We start from the raw sequence: 22,552 nt of genomic DNA, 5'->3' as shown, positions 1-22,552 counted from the left end.
CAAATACTTTTGGACTTTTACTCAAGTATGATTTTACTGGGTGACTTTCACTTTTACCTGAGTTATTTATTTTAAGGTTTCTTTACTTTTACTCAAGTATGACGATTAGGTACATTTTCCACCACTGAGAGGTACCCCCAAGTTCATCACATGCAGCAGGCAGCTCATCCATCTCTCTCTTGCGCAGGTCCCCCGCAATTTAAACCGTGTGACGTCACCATGGAAAACCACACATCGACACCCTAAACAAGGCATGTCAATGTTCTTGTACTTAGATACAAGCTGGAGTACAGAGTTTGTTGCGGCTATAAGGAGACCACTAACTTGCTAGCAAGGAAATAAGCCAGGAAAGTCAACTTTCTCCACCCTTAACAACTCCGAATATCGTTTTTGCAACGTCAACACTACAACATCTTCAATTAAGCTAACGTTACATGGTTGTCTTCTAGTTAAACAGGTAAATATCTGAGAATGTTTTGTCTTAAATAACGTTTGCTTTAGCTACTTATAGCTATCTAGTTTTAGTAGCTAACAGCAGTTTGTTGGTGCTTGATTGGAAAGCAGATCCAAAGAATTAAAAGCCAGCTAGCCCTTGATCATCAACATTTTAAAATGAACATGTAACAAAACAAGCAATGTGAAATATATATATTTCAATAAACAAAGTTGTTAGCTAAGGTCCGAGTAGTTTTATTTATTTAACTACCTTTCGGTTACTAGTCCAATGCTCTAACCACTAGGCTACCTGCCACCCCGAGTAACGTAGGTTCCTTTGGTCCATTATTGGACTAGCTATGCTAATATAATATAGCTATGATTTAAAATACAGATTGCACCTCATACGAAAATAAATTACTGAGCATTTGCTGTGGTGTCATAGTTTTCTATTAAGCCAATGTGAGTAGAAATATAACTTATAGAAATTATTTTCATTGAAAGCAAGTCTAAGACGTGGTAGATCTGTTCTATGTGCGCTATTTCTTTACTGCCCATCTTTAAAGTTAGTTTTTGCGTCTTTTGCTTTCGGTTTTGTACACCAGCTTCAAACAGCTGAAAATACAAAAATTTTGGTTATTGAAAATATATTTCACAGTGCTTGTTTTGTCACAAACTATTATTTTAGTAACCAGGAAATCAAATCAAATCATACTTCATTTGTCACATGCGCCGAATACAACAAGTGTAGACCTTACCGTGAAATGCTTACTTACAAGCCCTTAACCAACAATGCACTTCAAGAAGAGTTAAGAAAATATTGACCAAATAAACTAAACTAACACAATAGCGGGGCTATATACAGGGGTTACCGGTTCCAAGTCAATGTGCGGGGTTACAGGTTAGTTGAGGTCATTTGTACCTGGGTGAGTCTGCAACTTCGGGCACTTTGGCCCGGCAAGCTTTCAGAAATAAAAATGTATTGAAACACCATTTTACCAGTATTATAATCGTGTTTGATTTGTCTAGAAATAATGTCTGATAATGGCTGCGATTGTCCTATTTAGGAATTTATATATTTTCGTCATTTTTCTCAAACAGCCATAGACGAATGTCATTTCCATCACATCATTAAATCAATCAATGAAATTATACATAATATAATAATTTACCAAAAAATATGGTTGTGGTGGAAATGACATCAATGTCTGCTCACCAGCATCAAAGTCAGATGTTTTAAGCTATTTTGCTTGGCAAAGGGAGCACTCTGTGTACATGCACTCTTTCTTCAGGTTCTGACAGCACAAAGACTTACTAACTTTCTCAGTGATGCTGTAGTTTGTCCACCGTGAACTGGAGGTTGGCGTGGGTTTTGCAGAGACATGTGTCTCTATCCTGGACCGTTGGCTTGACAACCCAAAAAGGACGTGTTTTAAAGAATTCATAGTAGGACATTTTTTAATCTCTGATTATTCCCTCTTAAAATCCTGATAAAGGTTCTGAATTGTGCCGTTCAAGAAGCGCTTCTGCTTTTTTTTCTTGTTCCTCGTTACTGTCCTTTTCCCCTGTTGTTCTACTGTTGTCATCTCGTTGATAGAATCTAGTGATGTTCTCTTCTGTGGCTGTGCTAATTCTGTTACACTGTTTTTTCCTGGAGTATTGAAGACTTGTTGGCCTGTTTTAATTTGCCCTCAGTGCTTTTGCTGAAAATCCAAATTCTCTGTTTGACCAGGCCGTACTTTCTCAGGATGTTTCCTCTGAGCATTTTTGAAGCCACTTGTTTGTCTTTTGGCACTGTGCATTTTTTTTATACTTTTGCTTTAACTCTGCAATGATGGTTATTTTGAAACAATAAGATCCTTCTCAAGTTCTTCAGAGTTCCCTGCATTTTCTGTTTTGTCTTTGGGTAATTTTGTCTATCTATTTTCTTCATCAGTTGATCATTGCTTTTTTGTTGTTGGTATTTCTCAGTTTTCCGTTAAGCTTTATCAGGTTTGACATTTGTCTTGCAGAGATCTCTGTTTTTCAGCGACCTCTTCCACCTTTTTTCTTCCAGCAAAGTTAGAGGCAGGTATGTTAGGGGCAGGTATGTTAGGGGCAGGTACAGTGCCTTGCGAAAGTATTCGGCCCCCTTGAACTTTGCGACCTTTTGCCACATTTCAGGCTTCAAACATAAAGATATAAAACTGTATTTTTTTGTGAAGAATCAACAACAAGTGGGACACAATCATGAAGTGGAACGACATTTATTGGATATTTTAAACTTTTTTAACAAATCAAAAACTGAAAAATTGGGCGTGCAAAATTATTCAGCCCCTTTACTTTCAGTGCAGCAAACTCTCTCCAGAAGTTCAGTGAGGATCTCTGAATGATCCAATGTTGACCTAAATGACTAATGATGATAAATACAATCCACCTCACTCTAGCTCCAAGGTGGCATAGCAGTTCAGACGTCTTTTGTCCTCGTCTTGTCGTGTCCTGTATATATATATATTTACAACTTTTTCACATACATTTAATTTTTATTTTCCATCAACTCATCTTCAAAACACTCTCCTGCAACCCGCCTCACCAATGTATATTTATAAAAAAGTATTATTTACCTCAGATCTGTAATCCTCCAAGAAGCTAGCCGGAAACTCCAGGAGGCTGGCCTGAAACTAGCCAGAAGCTAATCCAGAAGCTAATCCAGAAGCTAGTTCAGAAGCTAGTTGGCTCCTTTACTGGCAAGTCGTTGGTGTTCAGCTAACCACGGTTTGTGGTCATCGGCTATCCTTTGGCTCGAAAGTCTATCGCCAGTTCTGTACGGCGCAGCGCGGCTCGGAGCGGAGCATACCGGACCAATTTTTCTCTCCATGTCCCTGGATTTCGACTGCTCTCTGGACATTCATGCCCGGATCTCACAGCTAGCTAGCTGCTATCCGTGTGACTATCGGCCTTCGTCGATTCCGGAGCAAACATCAATTGTTCCGGAGCTAGCAAGCTCCGTCAATCACTCCTGAGTTCCATCAATCGCACCTGGGCTGCAGTCGCCTATCCGGACCCGTTTTGCTGCCTTCGCGGAGCCCCACCGGGCCTTCACAACTGGACTGCCGACGTTATCTACCCGAAGGAGTTATTCGGCTGGCTCCCCCATCTGCGGCCTGCTAACCGTTAGCTGTCTTACCGGCTGCTATCTGAATAGACAATCGGACAATTTTTTTATTTTTTTATTTATTATTTTTTATTATTATTATTATGTTTTCTTCTTGGGCCTCTATAACTATATCTATTGTTTTTATTTTTGTTGTTGTTGTGTGATTTGGATTGATCCCCTCTACCACACGGAACCCCACTAATCTACTGACGGAGCGCAGGAGGTGGCTAACAAACAGACCTCCATCCTATGCTAGCTTGCTACCGATGCCCTGGCTAGCTGTCTAAATCACCAACCAACCTCTCCACTCACCGGACCCTTTTGATCACTCGACTAAGCATGCCTCTCCTTAATGTCAATATGTCTTGTCCATTTCTGTTCTGGTTAGTGTTTATTGTCTTATTTCACTGTAGAGCCTCTAGTCCTGCTCACTATACCTTATCCAACCTATTAGTTCCACCACCCACACATGCAATGACATCTCCTGGTTTCAACGATGTTTCTAGAGACAATATCTCTCTCTTCATCACTCAATACCTAGGTTTACCTCCACTGTATTCACATCCTACCATACATTTGTCTGTACATTATACCTTGATGCTATTTTATCGCCCCCAGAAACCTCCTTTTACTCTATGTTCCAGACGTTCTAGACGACCAATTCTCATAGCTTTTAGCCGTACCCTTATTCTACTCCTCCTATGTTCCTCTGGCGATGTAGAGGTGAATCCAGGCCCTGCAGTGCCTAGCTCCACTCCTATTCCCCAGGCGCTCTCTTTTGACGACTTCTGTAACCGTAATAGCCTTGGTTTCATGCATGTTAACATTAGAAGCCTCCTCCATAAGTTTGTTCTATTCACTGCTTTAGCACACTCTGCCAACCTGGATGTTCTAGCTGTGTCTGAATCCTGGCTTAGGAAGACCACCAAAAACTCAGACATTTTAATTCCAAACTACAACATTTTCAGACAAGATAGAACTGCCAAAGGGGGCGGTGTTGCAATCTACTGCAAAGATAGCCTGCAGAGTTCTGTCCTACTATCCAGGTCTGTACCCAAACAATTTGAACTTCTACTTTTAAAAATCCACCTCTCTAAAAACAAGTCTCTCACCGTTGCCGCCTGCTATAGACCACCCTCTGCCCCCAGCTGTGCTCTGGACACCATATGTGAACTGATTGCCCCCCATCTATCTTCAGAGTTCGTGCTGCTAGGCGACCTAAACTGGAACATGCTTAACACCCCAGCCATCCTACAATCTAAACTTGATGCCCTCAATCTCACACAAATAATCAATGAACCTACCAGGTACCTCCCCAAAACCTTAAACACGGGCACCCTCATAGATATCATCCTAACCAACTTCCCCTCTAAATACACCTCTGCTGTCTTCAACCAAGATCTCAGCGATCACTGCCTCATTGCCTGCATCCGTAATGGGTCAGCGGTCAAACGACCTCCACTCATCACTGTAAAACGCTCCCTGAAACACTTCTGCGAGCAGGCCTTTCTAATCGACCTGGCCGGGGTATCCTGGAAGGATATTGATCTCATCCCGTCAGTAGAGGATGCCTGGATATTTTTAAAAAATGCCTTCCTAACCATCTTAAATAAACATGCCCCATTTAAGAAATTTAGAACCAGGAACAGATATAGCCCTTGGTTCTCCCCAGACCTGACTGCCCTTAACCAACACAAAAACATCCTATGGCGTTCTGCATTAGCATCGAACAGCCCCCGTGATATGCAGCTGTTCAGGGAAGCTAGAAATCATTATACACAGGCAGTTAGAAAAGCCAAGGCTAGCTTTTTCAAGCAGAAATTTGCTTCCTGCAACACTAACTCAAAAAAGTTCTGGGACACTGTAAAGTCCATGGAGAATAAGAACACCTCCTCCCAGCTGCCCACTGCACTGAAGATAGGAAACACTGTCACCACTGATAAATCCACCATAATTGAGAATTTCAATAAGCATTTTTCTACGGCTGGCCATGCTTTCCACCTGGCTACTCCTACCCCGGACAACAGCACTGCACCCCCAACAGCAACTCGCCCAAGCCTTCCCCATTTCTCCTTCTCCCAAATCCATTCAGCTGATGTTCTGAAAGAGCTGCAAAATCTGGACCCCTACAAATCAGCCGGGCTAGACAATCTGGACCCTTTCTTTCTAAAATTATCTGCCGAAATTGTTGCCACCCCTATTACTAGCCTGTTCAACCTCTCTTTCGTGTCGTCTGAGATTCCCAAAGATTGGAAAGCAGCTGCGGTCATCCCCCTCTTCAAAGGGGGGGACACTCTTGACCCAAACTGCTACAGACCTATATCTATCCTACCGTGCCTTTCTAAGGTCTTCGAAAGCCAAGTCAACAAACAGATTACCGACCATTTCGAATCTCACCATACCTTCTCTGCTATGCAATCCGGTTTCAGAGCTGGTCATGGGTGCACCTCAGCCACGCTCAAGGTCCTAAACGATATCTTAACCGCCATCGATAAGAAACATTACTGTGCAGCCGTATTCATTGATCTGGCCAAGGCTTTCGACTCTGTCAATCACCATATCCTCATCGGCAGACTCGACAGCCTTGGTTTCTCAAATGATTGCCTCGCCTGGTTCACCAACTACTTCTCTGATAGAGTTCAGTGTGTCAAATCGGAGGGTCTGCTGTCCGGACCTCTGGCAGTCTCTATGGGGGTGCCACAGGGTTCAATTCTTGGACCGACTCTCTTCTCTGTATACATCAATGAGGTCGCTCTTGCTGCTGGTGAGTCCCTGATCCACCTCTACGCAGACGACACCATTCTGTATACTTCCGGCCCTTCTTTGGACACTGTGTTAACAACCCTCCAGGCAAGCTTCAATGCCATACAACTCTCCTTCCGTGGCCTCCAATTGCTCTTAAATACAAGTAAAACTAAATGCATGCTCTTCAACCGATCGCTACCTGCACCTACCCGCCTGTCCAACATCACTACTCTGGACGGCTCTGACTTAGAATACGTGGACAACTACAAATACTTAGGTGTCTGGTTAGACTGTAAACTCTCCTTCCAGACCCATATCAAACATCTCCAATCCAAAGTTAAATCTAGAATTGGCTTCCTATTTCGCAACAAAGCATCCTTCACTCATGCTGCCAAACATACCCTTGTAAAACTGACCATCCTACCAATCCTCGACTTTGGCGATGTCATTTACAAAATAGCCTCCAATACCCTACTCAACAAATTGGATGCAGTCTATCACAGTGCAATCCGTTTTATCACCAAAGCCCCATATACTACCCACCATTGCGACCTGTACGCTCTCGTTGGCTGGCCCTCGCTTCATACTCGTCGCCAAACCCACTGGCTCCATGTCATCTACAAGACCCTGCTAGGTAAAGTCCCCCCTTATCTCAGCTCGCTGGTCACCATAGCATCTCCCACCTGTAGCACACGCTCCAGCAGGTATATCTCTCTAGTCACCCCCAAAACCAATTCTTTCTTTGGCCGCCTCTCCTTCCAGTTCTCTGCTGCCAATGACTGGAACGAACTACAAAAATCTCTGAAACTGGAAACACTTATCTCCCTCACTAGCTTTAAGCACCAACTGTCAGAGCAGCTCACAGATTACTGCACCTGTACATAGCCCACCTATAATTTAGCCCAAACAACTACCTCTTTCCCAACTGTATTTAATTTTAATTTATTTATTTATTTTGCTGCTTTGCACCCCATTATTTTTTATTTCTACTTTGCACATTCTTCCATTGCAAAACTACCATTCCAGTATTTTACTTGCTATATTGTACTTACTTTGCCATCATGGCCTTTTTTGCCTTTACCTCCCTTCTCACCTCATTTGCTCACATTGTATATAGACTTGTTTATACTGCATTATTGACTGTAGGTTTGTTTTTACTCCATGTGTAACTCTGTGTCGTTTTATCTGTCGAACTGCTTTGCTTTATCTTGGCCAGGTCGCAATTGTAAATGAGAACTTGTTCTCAACTTGCCTACCTGGTTAAATAAAGGTAAAATAAATAAAAATAAAAATAAATCAAGTCTCCGTATAAATGTACCTGCACTGTGATAGTCTCAGAGGTCCGTTAAAAGCGCAGAGAGCATCACGAAGAACAAGGAACACACCAGGCAGGTCCGAGATACTGTTGTGAAGAAGTTTAAAGCCTGATTTGGATACAAAAAGATTTCCCAAGTTTTAAACATCCCAAGGAGCACTGTGCAAGCGATAATATTGAAATGGAAGGAGTATCAGACCACTGCAAATCTACCAAGACCTGGCCGTCCCTCTAAACTTTCAGCTCATACAAGGAGAAGACTGATCAGAGATGCAGCCAAGAGGCCCATGATCACTCTGGATGAACTGCAGAGATCTACAGCTGAGGTGGGAGACTCTGTCCATAGGACAACAATCAGTCGTATATTGCACAAATCTGGCCTTTATGGAAGAGTGGCAAGAAGAAAGCCATTTCTTAAAGATATCCATAAAAGTGTCATTTAAAGTTTGCCACAAGCCACCTGGGAGACACACCAAACATGTGGAAGAAGGTGCTCTGGTCAGATGAAACCAAAATGGAATGTTTGGCGTAAAAGCAACACAGCTCATCACCCTGACTACACCATCCCCACTGTCAAACATGGTGGTGGCAGCATCATGGTTTGGGCCTGCTTTTCTTCAGCAGGGACAGGGAAGATGGTTAAAATTGATGGGAAGATGGATGGAGCCAAATACAGGACCATTCTGGAAGAAAACCTGATGGAGTCTGCAAAAGACCTGAGACTGGGATGGAGATTTGTCTTCCAACAAGACAATGATCCAAAACATAAAGCAAAATCTACAATGGAATGGTTCAAAAATAAACATATCCAGGTGTTAGAATGACCAAGTCAAAGTCCAGACCTGAATCCAATCGAGAATCTGTGGAAAGAACTGAAAACTGCTGTTCACAAATGCTCTCCATCCAACCTCACTGAGCTCGAGCTGTTTTGCAAGGAGGAATGGGAAAAAATGTCAGTCTCTTGATGTGCAAAACTGATAGAGACATACCCCAAGCGACTTACAGCTGTAATCGCAGCAAAAGGTGGCGCTACAAAGTATTAACTTAAGGGGGCTGAATAATTTTGCACGCCCAATTTTTCAGTTTTTGATTTGTTAAAAAAGATTGAAATATCCAATAAATGTCGTTCCACTTCATGATTGTGATTGCACTGTATGTTAGGGGCAGGTATGTTAGGGGCAGGTATGTTAGGGGAAGGTATGTTAGGGGCAGGTATGTTAGAGGCAGGTATGTTAGGGGCAGGTAAGTTAGGGGCAAGTATGTTAGAGGCAGGTATGTTTAGGGCAGGTAAGTTAGGGGCAGGTATGTTAGCCTCATGTTCTGGCTGCAGGTCATCTGGTGACTGAGGTGGTGTGTTGGCTGATAGGTAGGTCTCCATTGTAACTGAGGTGGTGTATTGGCTGATAGGTAGGTCTCCATTGTAACTGAGGTGGTGTGTTGGCTGATAGGTAGGTCTCCATTGTAACTGAGGTGGTGTGTTGGCTGATAGGTAGGTCTCCATTGTAACTGAGGTGGTGTGTTGGCTGATAGGTAGGTCTCCATTGTAACTGAGGTGGTGTGTTGGCTGATAGGTAGGTCTCCATTGTAACTGAGGTGGTGTGTTGGCTGATAGGTAGGTCTCCATTGTAACTGAGGTGGTGTGTTGGCTGATAGGTAGGTCTCCATTGTAACTGAGGTGGTGTGTTGGCTGATAGGTAGGTCTCCATTGTAACTGAGGTGGTGTGTTGGCTGATAGGTAGGTCTCCATTGTAACTGAGGTGGTGTGTTGGCTGATAGGTAGGTCTCCATTGTAACTGAGGTGGTGTGTTGGCTGATAGGTAGGTCTCCATTGTAACTGAGGTGGTGTGTTGGCTGATAGGTAGGTCTCCATTGTAACTGAGGTGGTGTGTTGGCTGATAGGTAGGTCTCCATTGTAACTGAGGTGGTGTGTTGGCTGATAGGTAGGTCTCCATTGTAATTGTTTTCTTTAAAGTCTGTCTTCTATTCCGTTGGTTACATTTCCATCTCTTGTTTCTTTGTTCTCGCTTTGTAAGCTCAGAGATAGATATCACTTCTCCCTTCTCTTTTTTTCTTCCAGTATCTCTCCCTGTCTTTTTGCAGATGTTCCTGGTATCGTATAGGATCATTTTGTTTCTATATGTCTGTGACCTCTGCTGTTTTATGTGGCATCTTCTAAAAACAAAGAAACTACTTAAGTTTTCCAATTGTGCACACCTTGGAGCATTTTCTAGATTAAAGTCATTTAAAACATGATTAAATAAGCCTGTATAAAAAGTACAAAGTAATAACATAACTGTGGTGGAAATGACAAAAATCCATTAAGTTTGTGATGGAAATGACTGATGGAAATGATGCATATTTTTTTTATAAAATCCCCAAAATTGAGCCTGAGGACATATTTTTTTATTATTTTTATTTCACCTTTATTTAACCAGGTAGGCTAGTTGAGAACACCTTTATTTAACCAGGTAGGCTAGTTGAGAACACCTTTATTTAACCAGGTAGGCTAGTTGAGAACACCTTTATTTAACCAGGTAGGCTAGTTGAGAACAAGTTCTCATTTGCAACTGCGACCTGGCCAAGATAAAGCATAGCAGTGTGAGCATACAACAAAGAGTTACACATGGAGTAAACAATTAACAAGTCAATAACACAGTAGAAAACGAAGGGGGGGTCTATATACAATGTGTGCAAAAGGCATGAGGAGGTAGGCAAATAATTACAATTTTGCAGATTAACACTGGAGTGATAAAAGATCAGATGGTCATGTACAGGTAGAGATATTGGTGTGCAGAAGAGCAGAAAAGTAAATAAATAGAAACAGTACGGGGATGAGGTAGGTGAAAAGGGTGGGCTATTTACCAATAGACTATGTACAGCTGCAGCGATCGGTTAGCTGCTCAGATAGCTGATGTTTGAAGTTGGTGAGGGAGATAAAAGTCTCCAACTTCAGCGATTTTTGCAATTCGTTCCAGTCACAGGCAGCAGAGTACTGGAACGAAAGGCGGCCAAATGAGGTGTTGGCTTTAGGGATGATCAGTGAGATACACCTGCTGGAGCGCGTGCTACGGATGGGTGTTGCCATCGTGACCAGTGAGCTGAGATAAGGCGGAGCTTTACCTAGCATAGACTTGTAGATGACCTGGAGCCAGTGGGTCTGGCGACGAATATGTAGCGAGGGCCAGCCGACTAGAGCATACAAGTCGCAGTGGTGGGTAGTATAAGGTGCTTTAGTGACAAAACGGATGGCACTGTGATAGACTGCATCCAGTTTGCTGAGTAGAGTGTTGGAAGCCATTTTGTAGATGACATCGCCGAAGTCGAGGATCGGTAGGATAGTCAGTTTTACTAGGGTAAGCTTGGCGGCTTGAGTGAAGGAGGCTTTGTTGCGGAATAGAAAGCCGACTCTTGATTTGATTTTCGATTGGAGATGTTTGATATGAGTCTGGAAGGAGAGTTTGCAGTCTAGCCAGACACCAGAAGTTCTTGTAGTTGCAGAATTACCCACCTGTAGGTAGGGGTGAAGTGACTAGGCATAGATAGTAAACAGAGAGTAGCAGCAGTGTACAAAATAAATTGAGGGGAGGGGTGTGTCAATGTAAATAGTCTGGTGGCCATTTGGTTAATTGTTCAGCAGTCTTATGGCTTGGGGGTAGAAGCTGTTAAGGAGCCTTTTGGTCTTAGACTTGGCGCTCTGTTATCTCTTGCAGAGAAAAAGCTTGGGTGACTGGTGTCTGTCAATTATATGCGCTTTCCTCTGACACGCCTATTATATAGGTCCTAGATGGCAGGAAGCTTGGCCCCAGTGATGTACTGGGCCATATGTACTACCCTCTGTAGCGCCTTACGATCAGATGCCGAGCAGTTGCTATACCAGGCGGTGATGCAACCGGTCAGGATGCTCTCGATGGTGCAGATTTTTTACGTTTTGAGGATCTGGGGACCCATGCCAAATATTTTCAGTCTCCTGAGGGGGATTAGGTTTTGTCGTGCCCTCTTCACAACTGTCTTGGTGATGTGGACTTTAACGTTAGAAATGCCAATCCCAAAAATATAATTAAGCTACGTTATGCAAAGCTAATCAAAGGACTTTCATGCCATGGCTAGCTAACCTAGAGGAGTCCTATGATGTAACTTGTCTGAGGTCGATGTAGCTAGTCCTGAGAGCCCTAGATGTGTCCAAATTGTGTGTACAGTGACCCACCTGTCTCAGAGAAGCACGGGATTGAACTTCTCAGTTGCCCCCCTTGGTGTGGAAATTGTGATCGAATCAACGTATTATTAGCCACTTTCAATGTAACATACCGAAAGAAACCAAACTATGCAAGACTTAGTATGCAAAACTAACTATGCAAGAGATTTTGTTGCAGAATGCATCGGAGTAGGATTCTATTGCATTGACAGGCACTACTCAGGCCTGTACTGTAAACAGACCAGTGCACCATAACCAATCAGAGCTGGGGTAGGCCAATATGTAAATAAACCATTGCCATATATGGATCTGTGCCATACACTTTGAACTGGACTGTTTACACAGCATGAGCGGTCGTCAGTAGATGCACTTGTTTTGAGATCAAAGCCAGTGTGTGTACATGTTCATATCTTTCGAGTTATTAACCCAGTTACAGATCATGTGTAGTCAACAATGGGGGGAGTGATTGCTTCCTACAAGATGTGTGCATTTCTGGACATCTTTGAAAAACAAGTCAGTGTAGGAGGTTTTTTTATGTCTTAAAGGGGCAGTGTTGTATTTTGAGACGGGCTTGAATAAGCTAAGTAGCCAATAGGCAGAGGGTAGCATAATTTGTCTGATTCTCTGTAATAATGGTATGGGAATAATTATGCATTTTATTTTGTACAGTGGTTTCTTGCATCAAACAACACAACATTTTCAGTCGCCTCCTTGTCTGAAGGACAAGTGGATCAACAGGTTAATGTCAAGCCATGTGTGTTTTTTCAGAAGTCTGATGGAATGTAGGCCTTCATTGAACACCACACATTGGCTGATACTGTAGACTGAGTGATATAACAGCTAATTCCATGTTATGGCAGGCCACTCTGGTATGCCTACATTATGATCAAATAGCCATAGTATCAATCAATCAATCACATTTATTTATAAAACCTTTCTTACAACAGCTGATGTCACAGTGCTGTACAGAACCCCAGAACCCCAAATGGCAAGCAATGCAGGTGTAGAAGCACGGTGGCTAGGAAAAAACTCACTAGAAAGGCCAGAACCTAGGAAGAAACCTAGAGAGGAACCAGGCTCTGAGGGGTGGCCAGTCCTCTTCTGGCTGTGCCGGGTGGAGATTATAGCAGAACATGACGAAGATGTTCAAATGTTCATAGATGACCAGCAGGGTCAAATAATAATAATAATCACAGTGGTTGTCGAGGGTGCAACTCCGAACATCGTAACACATGTGAAAGCAAAATGAAGGCAGAGGACGTGACAAATATACTCAAAATGGGGGAATGTTTACTGGTTGCTCAGGCGGTAAAGGGAAATGTGTCAGATGTGTGAAATAAATTTGACTAGTTATGGAAAATACTGGAGATAAAGAAGATAAGGAGCCAGCACCCCGTGCGTATTATGTACCAAACAGGTGCTGTTAGATTACAATATCATTTACCTGACCATTTGGAGCAATGTAAGCAACACTAAATAAATGATAAGCCTACCAGAGAGTCTGTCTCTGTTTTTTTGGTAAACACTTTATTACAGCAAAGACTATAAACAGTCGCATTCATTCGTGAATGCAATTTATGAAATTGACATTATTATGATCATCATTATAATAAATAAGTAATAATAACAATAATAATTATAATAACAACAACAATGAGATCACAAAAAGGAGGGTTATTATTAATATATATTTTTCTGGCCATTTGGAACAGTGTAAACGACACTAAATAAATTATAAACAACACTAAATAAATTATGAACAACACTAAATAAATTGTAAACAACACTAAATAAATTATAAACAACACTAAATAAATTGTAAACAACACTAAATAAATTGTAAACAACACTAAACTAAAACCAGAGAGGCTGTTCTAACAAACAAGAAAGTGTAAAGCCTTTTATTTCAGCATAGCAAAGATTAAAAACGGTTGAATTTGTGAAATTGGGTGATTCCCACTGATGTAGGCTATTAAACAAACACTCAAACGGGCAACAGAAACAGGATCTGTCTTCTGTATATATATATATATATATATATATATATATATATATATATATATATATGGATGATTCATAAAGCCAGGCACATTCAACAGTTTCCTCTCTCTCCTCACTTTTCTTAGACAATTTTAAGGCAATGGCTGTTTTCTGGTCCTCTAACTCTGCTGCTGTCTCCGCCACATTGTTCTCAATACCGATAAGGCTTGTTAACCCAGTTATTCACATAGCAACATGGTCTAGGAAAAGGTGCCAATTCAACAGCCCACTGATGTGTTTCAGAACCGCGGACAGAGACCACTATCCAACGCGGGAGAAAACACATCGGGTATAATATAGGTGATATTAGTGTTGCGTCGTTGTTCTTACCTAATATAACCAAATAAATGTTCAGTAGCACATGTCTTAGACGTATAGACTGTGCCACCCCCACGGCCTCTGTAATGGATCAGTCCAATCAGACAGGTGTGGGGGGGGGGGTATTTTTTCCTAATGGACAAGTCCACTAAATGGGGTCCTAATGTAATATTTACTGGCCTGTTTTCTTCCGGTTTCTCTCTTGCCGTGGGAAACAAGATCCTTGTCATGCGCTAAGAAATAGTCTCTGACCTTTTCTTGTTTGCTTTCTGGAATGTGAACTATTTTCTTTGTTTAACCATGTTATTTCCTTGTTGGTTCTCAGACTAAAGGACTCACCATGACACTGAAGGCCAAGCTGAGCTCAGTATGTCTGGGTATAGAGGGGATGACCTGTGGTTCCTGTGTTCAGTCTATTGAGCTGCGCATTGGGCGTCTGCCTGGAGTCCTACACATCAAGGTGGGTCCGGTTTCCACATAGGGACTCCAGTCTATAGGATAGGTCTATGTGTAAACCTACACATCAAGGTGGGTCCGGTTTCCACATAGGGACTCCAGTCTATAGGATAGGTCTATGTGTAAACCTACACATCAAGGTGGGTCCGGTTTCCACATAGGGACTCCAGTCTATAGGATAGGTCTATGTGTAAACCTACACATCAAGGTGGGTCCGGTTTCCACATAGGGACTCCAGTCTATAGGATAGGTCTATGTGTAAACCTACACATCCAGCTGATTTGATAGGATCTGAAGGATGTTTTCACCCTTAAAGCTTTGTGTTCATCAATGTCACCTTTTGAACTTTGAAACGGAATGTCTTCAAACTGCCAAGTCTGCATTTCTAATATATGCTTGACACCATTGTACAATTTCAAGAAATGTAAAATAGCTGCGTTTGCTAAAAAAAATAAACAAACAAAAAAACAGGTTTCAGAACATTATAAAAACTAGATGGGAAACTAACCAGCTAGAATTGAGAAAGCAGCAATAACGCTTCTCATTTATATGTTACCAACCATCATTTTTAATTCATTTGACAAATGTCACCCAACATAAATATCCAGGCAGGTTTCCAGGCTGCATCCCAAATCTCACCCTATGCCCTACATAGTGTACTACATTTAACCAGGGCCCATAGGTTCAACTATTTACAGAATAGGGTGCCATTTGGGATCTAACCTCAGCCTCCTCCTCTCCTCTAAGGGGTTGGCTGGTTTATGTAGCTTAATTGAAGATAAACAGTGATCCGTAATCCCGTGTAGCATCTATAAGAACGTTCTAGATGGCAGTAAATGTGGCCTTCTCTGTGTGCTTACCCCTCAGGCACAGGTTAATGAGGATATCATGTGATGGTGTTGTTCCTGACTGACAGCTGGTCTTTACAGGACTGTCATTGGTCGTTGTGGGTCGATAACTGTCTGGAGGTTAGCAGACAGAGGGCGGGAAATGTCATTCATTCCTTAAAAGGGGGATGTTAATGTGTGTTATTGTAAAGAACAGCACATGGCCTTAAAGGTAGGATTTAATATGTTTTTGTTGCATGTGGACTTTAGGCCTATAGGATCGTTTTCTTTCTTTTTTTTAAACTAGTGTCAAAGTTCAAGGAAACTGTATGAGAAAAGGACGGTCTCTCTTTCACTCTCGCTCTCTCCCTGACACACACACACACACACACACACACACACACACACACACACACACACACCTAGGAAAACACAGATCTCTGGCATGTGCACACACACTTCCCTGCTGTGTTTTTAACTCGCAGTGAGTGGTCAGGTGATGGCGTCAGTTAATCACACGTTTCCCTGTGAGTGCGTGTCTGTCTGTGTGAGTGTGTGTCTGTGTGAGTGTGATAACCTGGGGTCTGGAGTTTGGCTTTATCCATTGTGTTTCACGAGGATTATCTTCTGCTAACTTCCAGACAGTTATCGACCCACAATGACCAATGACAGTCCTGTAAAGACCAGCTGTCAGTCAGGAACAACACCATCACATGATATCCTCAATAACCTGTAACCCTCTCAGTGTATGTGATTTATAGTCCATGCTATGAATCTCAGAATCATGCTGATTTTAAGGCCTCCCAAGTGGCACAGTGGTCTAAGACACTGCATTGCAGTGCTAGCTGTGCCACTATAGATTCTGGGTTCAAGTCCAGGCTCTGTTGCAGCAAGCCACGATCAGGAGACCCATGGGGTGGCGCACAATTGGCCCAGTGGGCCGGGCGCAGTGCATGCTGACACGGTCGCAGGGTGCACGGTGTTTCCTCCGACACGTTGGTGCGGGTTAAGTGGGCATTGTGTCAAGAAGCACTTGGTTGGGTTGTGTTTAGGAGGACGCACGGCTCTCGAACTTCGACCTCTCCCGAGTCCGTACAGGAGTTGCAGCGATGTAACTACCAATTGGATACCACCAAAATTGGGGAGGAAAAATAAAGAATAGTGCTGATTTACACAGTAACCATGACATGACAATTTTATGGCTGCGATATAATTCTGTTTAGTTTCAAGGCCTTGTTTTAGAAACTGATTGTACATTGGAATTACACGGTCACTTCTGTTGATACAGTATAAAGTGATTATGCAGTTTGTTTGACGCACATATTTCCTGGTAGGTGTCTCTTGAGCTGAAGAATGCCAGCATCATCTTCAACCACAGCCTCCACACCCCAGAGGATCTGGCGGAGGCCATCGAGGACATGGGGTTTGACTCCATCCTCTCAGACACTACCACAGCCTCCGAGGTCCCCACAGACACACAGCTGATCCCCACCCCAGCCCTTCTCACCCCTGAGGCCCAACAGGAGGCTCTGGCCAGGCTAGCTCAGCTCCAGGGGGTCCTGGAGGTCCAGGAGAACAAGGACCAGAGGGGGGTGTTCATTACCTTCATCCCTGCCCTGATCAGTGCACTGCAGCTGGGGGAGGTGGTTAGTAGCTTGGCCTCCTTCCTGGAGGCCCCTACAGAGGAAACCCTAGTCTCAGTCCCAGACCCTGTCTCAGTCCCAGCCTCTGTCCCAGCCCTGGTTCCAGGTTTAGCCCCTGTCCCAGACCCGGCCACATTCTCACAGGTGAAGATGCGTATCGAGGGCATGGTCTGTCTATCCTGCACCACCACCATCGAAGGAAAGATTGGCAAACTGAAAGGAGTTGAGAAAATTAAAGGTGACTTAGTTACCTTGTATTAAGTAGCAGTCATTATCATTTGATCGTAGTAGTCACAGGTTTTACACTGAAGGTCATTATCATGTAGTGCTGACCTGGTTACAGGTCCAATTCAACAGTCTTTATATCAATATCAAATCATTTCTGGGTAACAATTAAGTACCCTACTGTGATTCATTTTGTTTCTTTTAAATTGAAAACAAACAAAAATAGCTTCTTAGCAAAGAGTAATTTCTCAATCATGAATTTGCTAGGACTGTCTGTGAGTGGTCTGAGTAAGGAGGGGAAAACTGAAAGGTTTTGGAACTCTTTATTGGTTTAACTAGTTTACCACCTGGGGATGTCACCAGGCAGGCCAAAATGTCATCCCATCAAAACGGGCAGAAATTTCAGGTGGTCTTTTCAAACAGCTCTTTTCACAATTTCACAGTATTATTCCAACCTCATACAGTTCAAGTTGGAAGTTTACATACACTTAACTAGTTTTTCTACCACTCCATAAATGTCTTGTTAACAAACTATAGTTTTGGCAAGTCGGTTAGGACATCTACTTTGTGCATGACACAAGTAATCTTTCCAACAATTGTTTACAGACAGATTATTTTACTTATAATTCACTGTATCACAATTCCAGTGGGTCAGAAGTTTACATACACTAAGTTGACTGTGCCTTTAAAAAGCTTGGAAAATTCCAGAAAATGATGTCATGGCTTTAGAAGCTTCTGATAGGCTAATTGACATCATTTGAGTCAATTGGAGGTGTACCTGTGGATGTATTTCAAGGCTGCCTTCAAACTCAGTGCCTCTTTGCTTGACATCATGGGAAAATCAAAATAAATCAGCCAAGACCTCAGAAAACAAATTGTAGACCTCCACAAGTCTGGTTCATCCTTGGGAGCAATTTCCAAACGCCTGTAGGTACCCCGTTCATCTGTACAAACAATAGTACGCAAGTATAAACACCATGGGACCACGCAGCTGTCATACCCCTCAGAAAGGAGACGCGTTCTGTCTCCTAGAGATGAACGTACTTTGGTGCGAAAAGTCAAATCAATCCCAGAAGAGCAAAGGAGCTTGTGAAGATGCTGGAGGAAACAGGTACAAAAGTATCTATATCCACAGTAAAACAAGTCCTATATCGATATAACCTGAAAGGCCACTCAGCAAGGAAGAAGCCTCTGCTCCAAAACCGCCATAAAAAAGCCAGACTACAGTTTGCAACTCCACATGGGGACAAATATTGTACTTTTTGGAGAAATGTCCTCTGGTCTGATGAAACAAAAATAGAACTGTTTGGCCATAATGACCATCGTTATGTTTGGAGGGAAAAGGGGGAGGCGATGAACACCATCCCAACCGTGAAGCACGTCGGTGGCAGCATCATGTTGTGGGGGTGCTTTGCTGCAGGAGGGACTGGTGCACTTCACAAAATAGATGGCATCATGAGGAAGAAAAAGAATGTGGATATATTGAAGCAACATCTCAAGACATCAAGTTAAAGCTTGGTCGCAAATGGCTCTTCCAAATGGACAATGACCCCAAGCATACTTCCAAAGTTGTGGCAAAATGGCTTAAGGACAACAAAGTCAAGGTATTGGAATGGCCATCACAAAGCCCTGACCTCAATCCTATAGAAGATTTGTGGGCAGAACTGAAAAAGTGTGTGCGAGCAAGGAGGCCTACAAACCTGACTCAGTTACACCAGCTCTGTCAGGAGGAATGGGCCAAAATTCACCCAACTTATTGTGGGAAGCTTGTGGAAGGCTACCCAAAATGTTTGACCCAAGTTAAAAATTTAAAGGCCATGCTACCAAAAACTAATTAAGTGTATGTAAACTTCTGACTCACTGGGAATGTGATGAAATAAATTAAAGCTGAAATAAATCATTCTCTCTACTATTATTCTGACATTTCACATTCTTAAAATAAAGTGGCGATCCTAACCGACCTAAGACTTTTTACTTTTAAGGAATTTTTACTAGGAGTAAATGTCAGGAATTGTGAAAAATGTAGTTTAAATGTATTTGGCTAAGGTGTATGTAAACTTCCGACTGTATAAAACACAGGAAAAACATCCACTGGACCTTTTACTGACCTGGCGTTCTATAGCAATAAATGAATATGGGAGGTTGTTGTAGTCTAGTATTCTCACTTAACATAAACTTGTCGTCAGAAATAATCTTGAAACATCTCAGAATCTCCTGTTAGTCTGTACTCCCCACTCTGTGATACTAGGATTGTTGGAGATTAGAAATGTTTCCCCTGTGTGTTCTCCACCCAGTGGTTCTAGACTCCCAGGAGGCCACAGTTCTCTACCTGCCATACCTCATCACCATCGACGACATCATCACCCAGATCGCCAAGACCGGCTTCAAGGCCACGCCCAAGTCCAAGTTCCGCCCCCTGCTGCTGTCCGTCAGCAAGATGGAGCGGTTGCTAAGCGCTGCCTCATCACCCACAGCGCCGGTGGATATTTCCACTGAGGATTCTGAGGTGTCCACAGACTCGGCCCAGACTACCCTCAGGGTGACGGGCATGCACTGCCGCTCCTGTGTGGTAAACATCCAGGATAACATCTCCAAGCTGGCTGGGGTGACCTCCATAGAGGTATTGTTGGAGAGTGAGAGCGCCTCCATTCTCTATGACCCAGGGAGGGTGACTGTGTCTGGGCTACAGCAAGCCATCGAGGCCCTGCCACCAGGGACGTTTAAAACCCAACCCTGGAGCTCTACCTCTGGAGGTGTTAGCCCTACATCCACCACACCACCACCGTCATCCCAGGCCGGCCTCTCCTCCACCCAGCCCTGCTACAGCCAGCCTCTGACGACCACGGCCCTAATCCATATCGAGGGGATGACCTGTGGGTTCTGTGTTCAGTCCATCGAGGGGAGGCTGTCTCAGAGGAAGGGGGTGCGGTCAGCCAAGGTGTCGCTGGCCAATCACAGAGGGGCGTTTGAGTACGACCCTCTCCTCACCCAACCAGAAGAGCTCAGGGAGGCCATAGAGGACATGGGATTTGATGCCTTCCTGCCTGGTGAGTTGATGGGCAGTTTGTATTATTTTATCCTCCTAACTAGGGTTTCAACATTCAGTAAACATTCCATACATTCCCAGGTTTTTCAGAGATCCTGGTTGGAGGATTCCCTCCCTCCTGATTCTAGAAATCCTACAACAGGAATTTCTGTCTTAGGTGAAGTTTCCGGAGTTTAGTAACACAACCCCTAATAATATCTCTGGCTGTGAAACAAAACTAATTACTCTGTTTGTAATAATATCTCTAGCTGTGAAGCAAAACAAAGGACTCTGTCTCTGTTTGAAATAATATCTCTAGCTGTGAAGCAAAACAAAGGACTCTGTCTCTGTTTGTAATAATATCTCTAGCTGTGAAGCAAAACAAATGAATCTGTCTCTGTTTGTAATAATATCTCTGTTTGTAACTCATGGAAACTTCCCAGAACAGTAGTTGGAGAACTGCCATAGAAAGCAGAATGAGAAATTGAAATGTTTATGAAACTCATTGTTGCTATGTTGTCCTTTTAGAAACCAACTCCCTGTTGACCGTCCCAGTTATCCGTCCCCCCTCGTCCTGCTCCCTGTCCCCTGAGGGTGTTAAGGAGCACCCGGACACCCTCGCTAAATGCTTCATCCAGATTGGTGGAATGACCTGTGCGTCCTGTGTGGCCAACATCGAGAGGAACCTGAAGAATGAACACGGTGAGAGGAGATGTGAGAATCAGGGTTATGTTCATTAGGGCATGCAATTTTTTGCAACATTTTACTCCCTGTTTTATTTGGTAATAAACACAACTTAGCTACTGATGGGAACTATGGTATAGTTGTATTAGGGACACTCGTTCTTTACAGCAGCTATCTGTCTTTCTGGGACAGTAATGTGTCATAAACAGTTGTAAACTGTGTCATATTAAGATTTACGATGGCTGTTTTTAAGCAACATACTGTAGGAGGAATGTGGAAGGTATTTAGGATGTTATGAAGACTGAACTTTTACCTTTTTCATAAAACCCCTTTTTTAAAGGTGTGAAACACCTCATTAAAACTCGTTTTTCAACCACTCCACAAATTTCTTTTCAACCACTCCACAAATTTCTTGTTAACAAACTATAGTTTCGGCAAGTCGGTTAGGACATCTGCTTGGTGCATGACACAAGTAATCTTTCCAACAATTGTTTACAGACAGATTATTTCACTTATTCACTGTATCACAATTCCAGTGGGTCAGAAGTTTACATACACTAAGTTGACTGTTCCTTTAAATAGTGTGGAAAATTCCAGAAAATGATGTCATGGCTTTAGAAGCTTCTGATAGGCTAATTGACATCATTTGAGTCAATTGGGGGTGTACCTGTGGATGTATTTCAAGGCCAACCTTCAAACTCAGTGCCTCTTTGCTTGACATCATGGGACAATAAAAATAAATCATCCAAGACTTCAGAAAATAATTGTAGACCTCCACAAGTCTGGTTCATCCTTGGGAGCAATTTCCAAATTCCTGAAGGTGCCACGTTCATCTGTACAAACAATAGTACGCAAGTATAAACATCATGGGACCTCGCAGCCGTCATACCGCTCAGGAAGGAGACGCATTGTGTCTCCTAGAGATGAACGTACTTTCATGCGAAAAGTCAAATCAATCCCAGAATAAGAGCAAAGGACCTTGTGAAGATGCTGGAGGAAACAGGTACAAAAGTATCATTTACACAGTAAAACGAGTCCTATATCGACATAACCTGAAAGTCCGCTCAGCAAGGAAGAAGCCTCTGCTCCAAAACCGCCATAAAAAAGCCAGACTACGGTTTGCAACTGCACATGGGGACAAATATTGTACTTTTTGGAGAAATGTCCTCTGGTCTGATGAAACAAAAATAGAACTGTTTGGCCATAATGACCATTGTTATGTTTGGAGGAAAAAGGGGGAGGCTTGCAAGCCGAAGAACACCATCCCAAAAGTGAAGAGTGGTGGTGCTTTGCTGCAGGAGGGACTGGTGCACTTCACACAATAGATGGCATCATGAGGGAGGAAAATTATGTGCATATATTGAAGCAACATCTCAAGACATCAGTTAGTTAAAGGAAGTTAAAGCTTGGTCGCAAATGGGTCTTCCAAATGGACAATGACCCTAAGCATACTTACAAAGTTGTAGCAAAATGGCTTAAGGACAACAAAGTCAAGGTATTGGAGTGGTCAT

The 22,552-nt window shown here is 42.9% G+C and overlaps 1 protein-coding gene across 1 annotated transcript in view; it reads left to right on the top strand.

The window, feature by feature from the left end:
* Positions 1 to 198: 198 nt before the first annotated feature.
* LOC109880546 (copper-transporting ATPase 1-like) overlaps positions 199 to 22,552 on the top strand; it is a 55,461-nt gene continuing 33,107 nt past the window's right edge. The window contains exons 1-5 of the mRNA XM_031789611.1: positions 199 to 457; positions 14,507 to 14,641; positions 16,799 to 17,345; positions 19,627 to 20,379; positions 20,886 to 21,059. Of these exons, the coding sequence (XP_031645471.1) occupies positions 14,522 to 14,641; positions 16,799 to 17,345; positions 19,627 to 20,379; positions 20,886 to 21,059 (1,594 nt within the window). The 5' untranslated portion in view covers positions 199 to 457; positions 14,507 to 14,521. The remainder of the gene's footprint in view (positions 458 to 14,506; positions 14,642 to 16,798; positions 17,346 to 19,626; positions 20,380 to 20,885; positions 21,060 to 22,552) is intronic.

The sequence above is a fragment of the Oncorhynchus kisutch genome, linkage group LG15 (genome assembly GCF_002021735.2).
Source record: "Oncorhynchus kisutch isolate 150728-3 linkage group LG15, Okis_V2, whole genome shotgun sequence".
Taxonomy (NCBI): Eukaryota; Metazoa; Chordata; class Actinopteri; order Salmoniformes; family Salmonidae; genus Oncorhynchus; species Oncorhynchus kisutch.
Note: the sequence above shows the minus strand (reverse complement) of the source record. Positions and strands in the feature narration are given on the sequence as shown.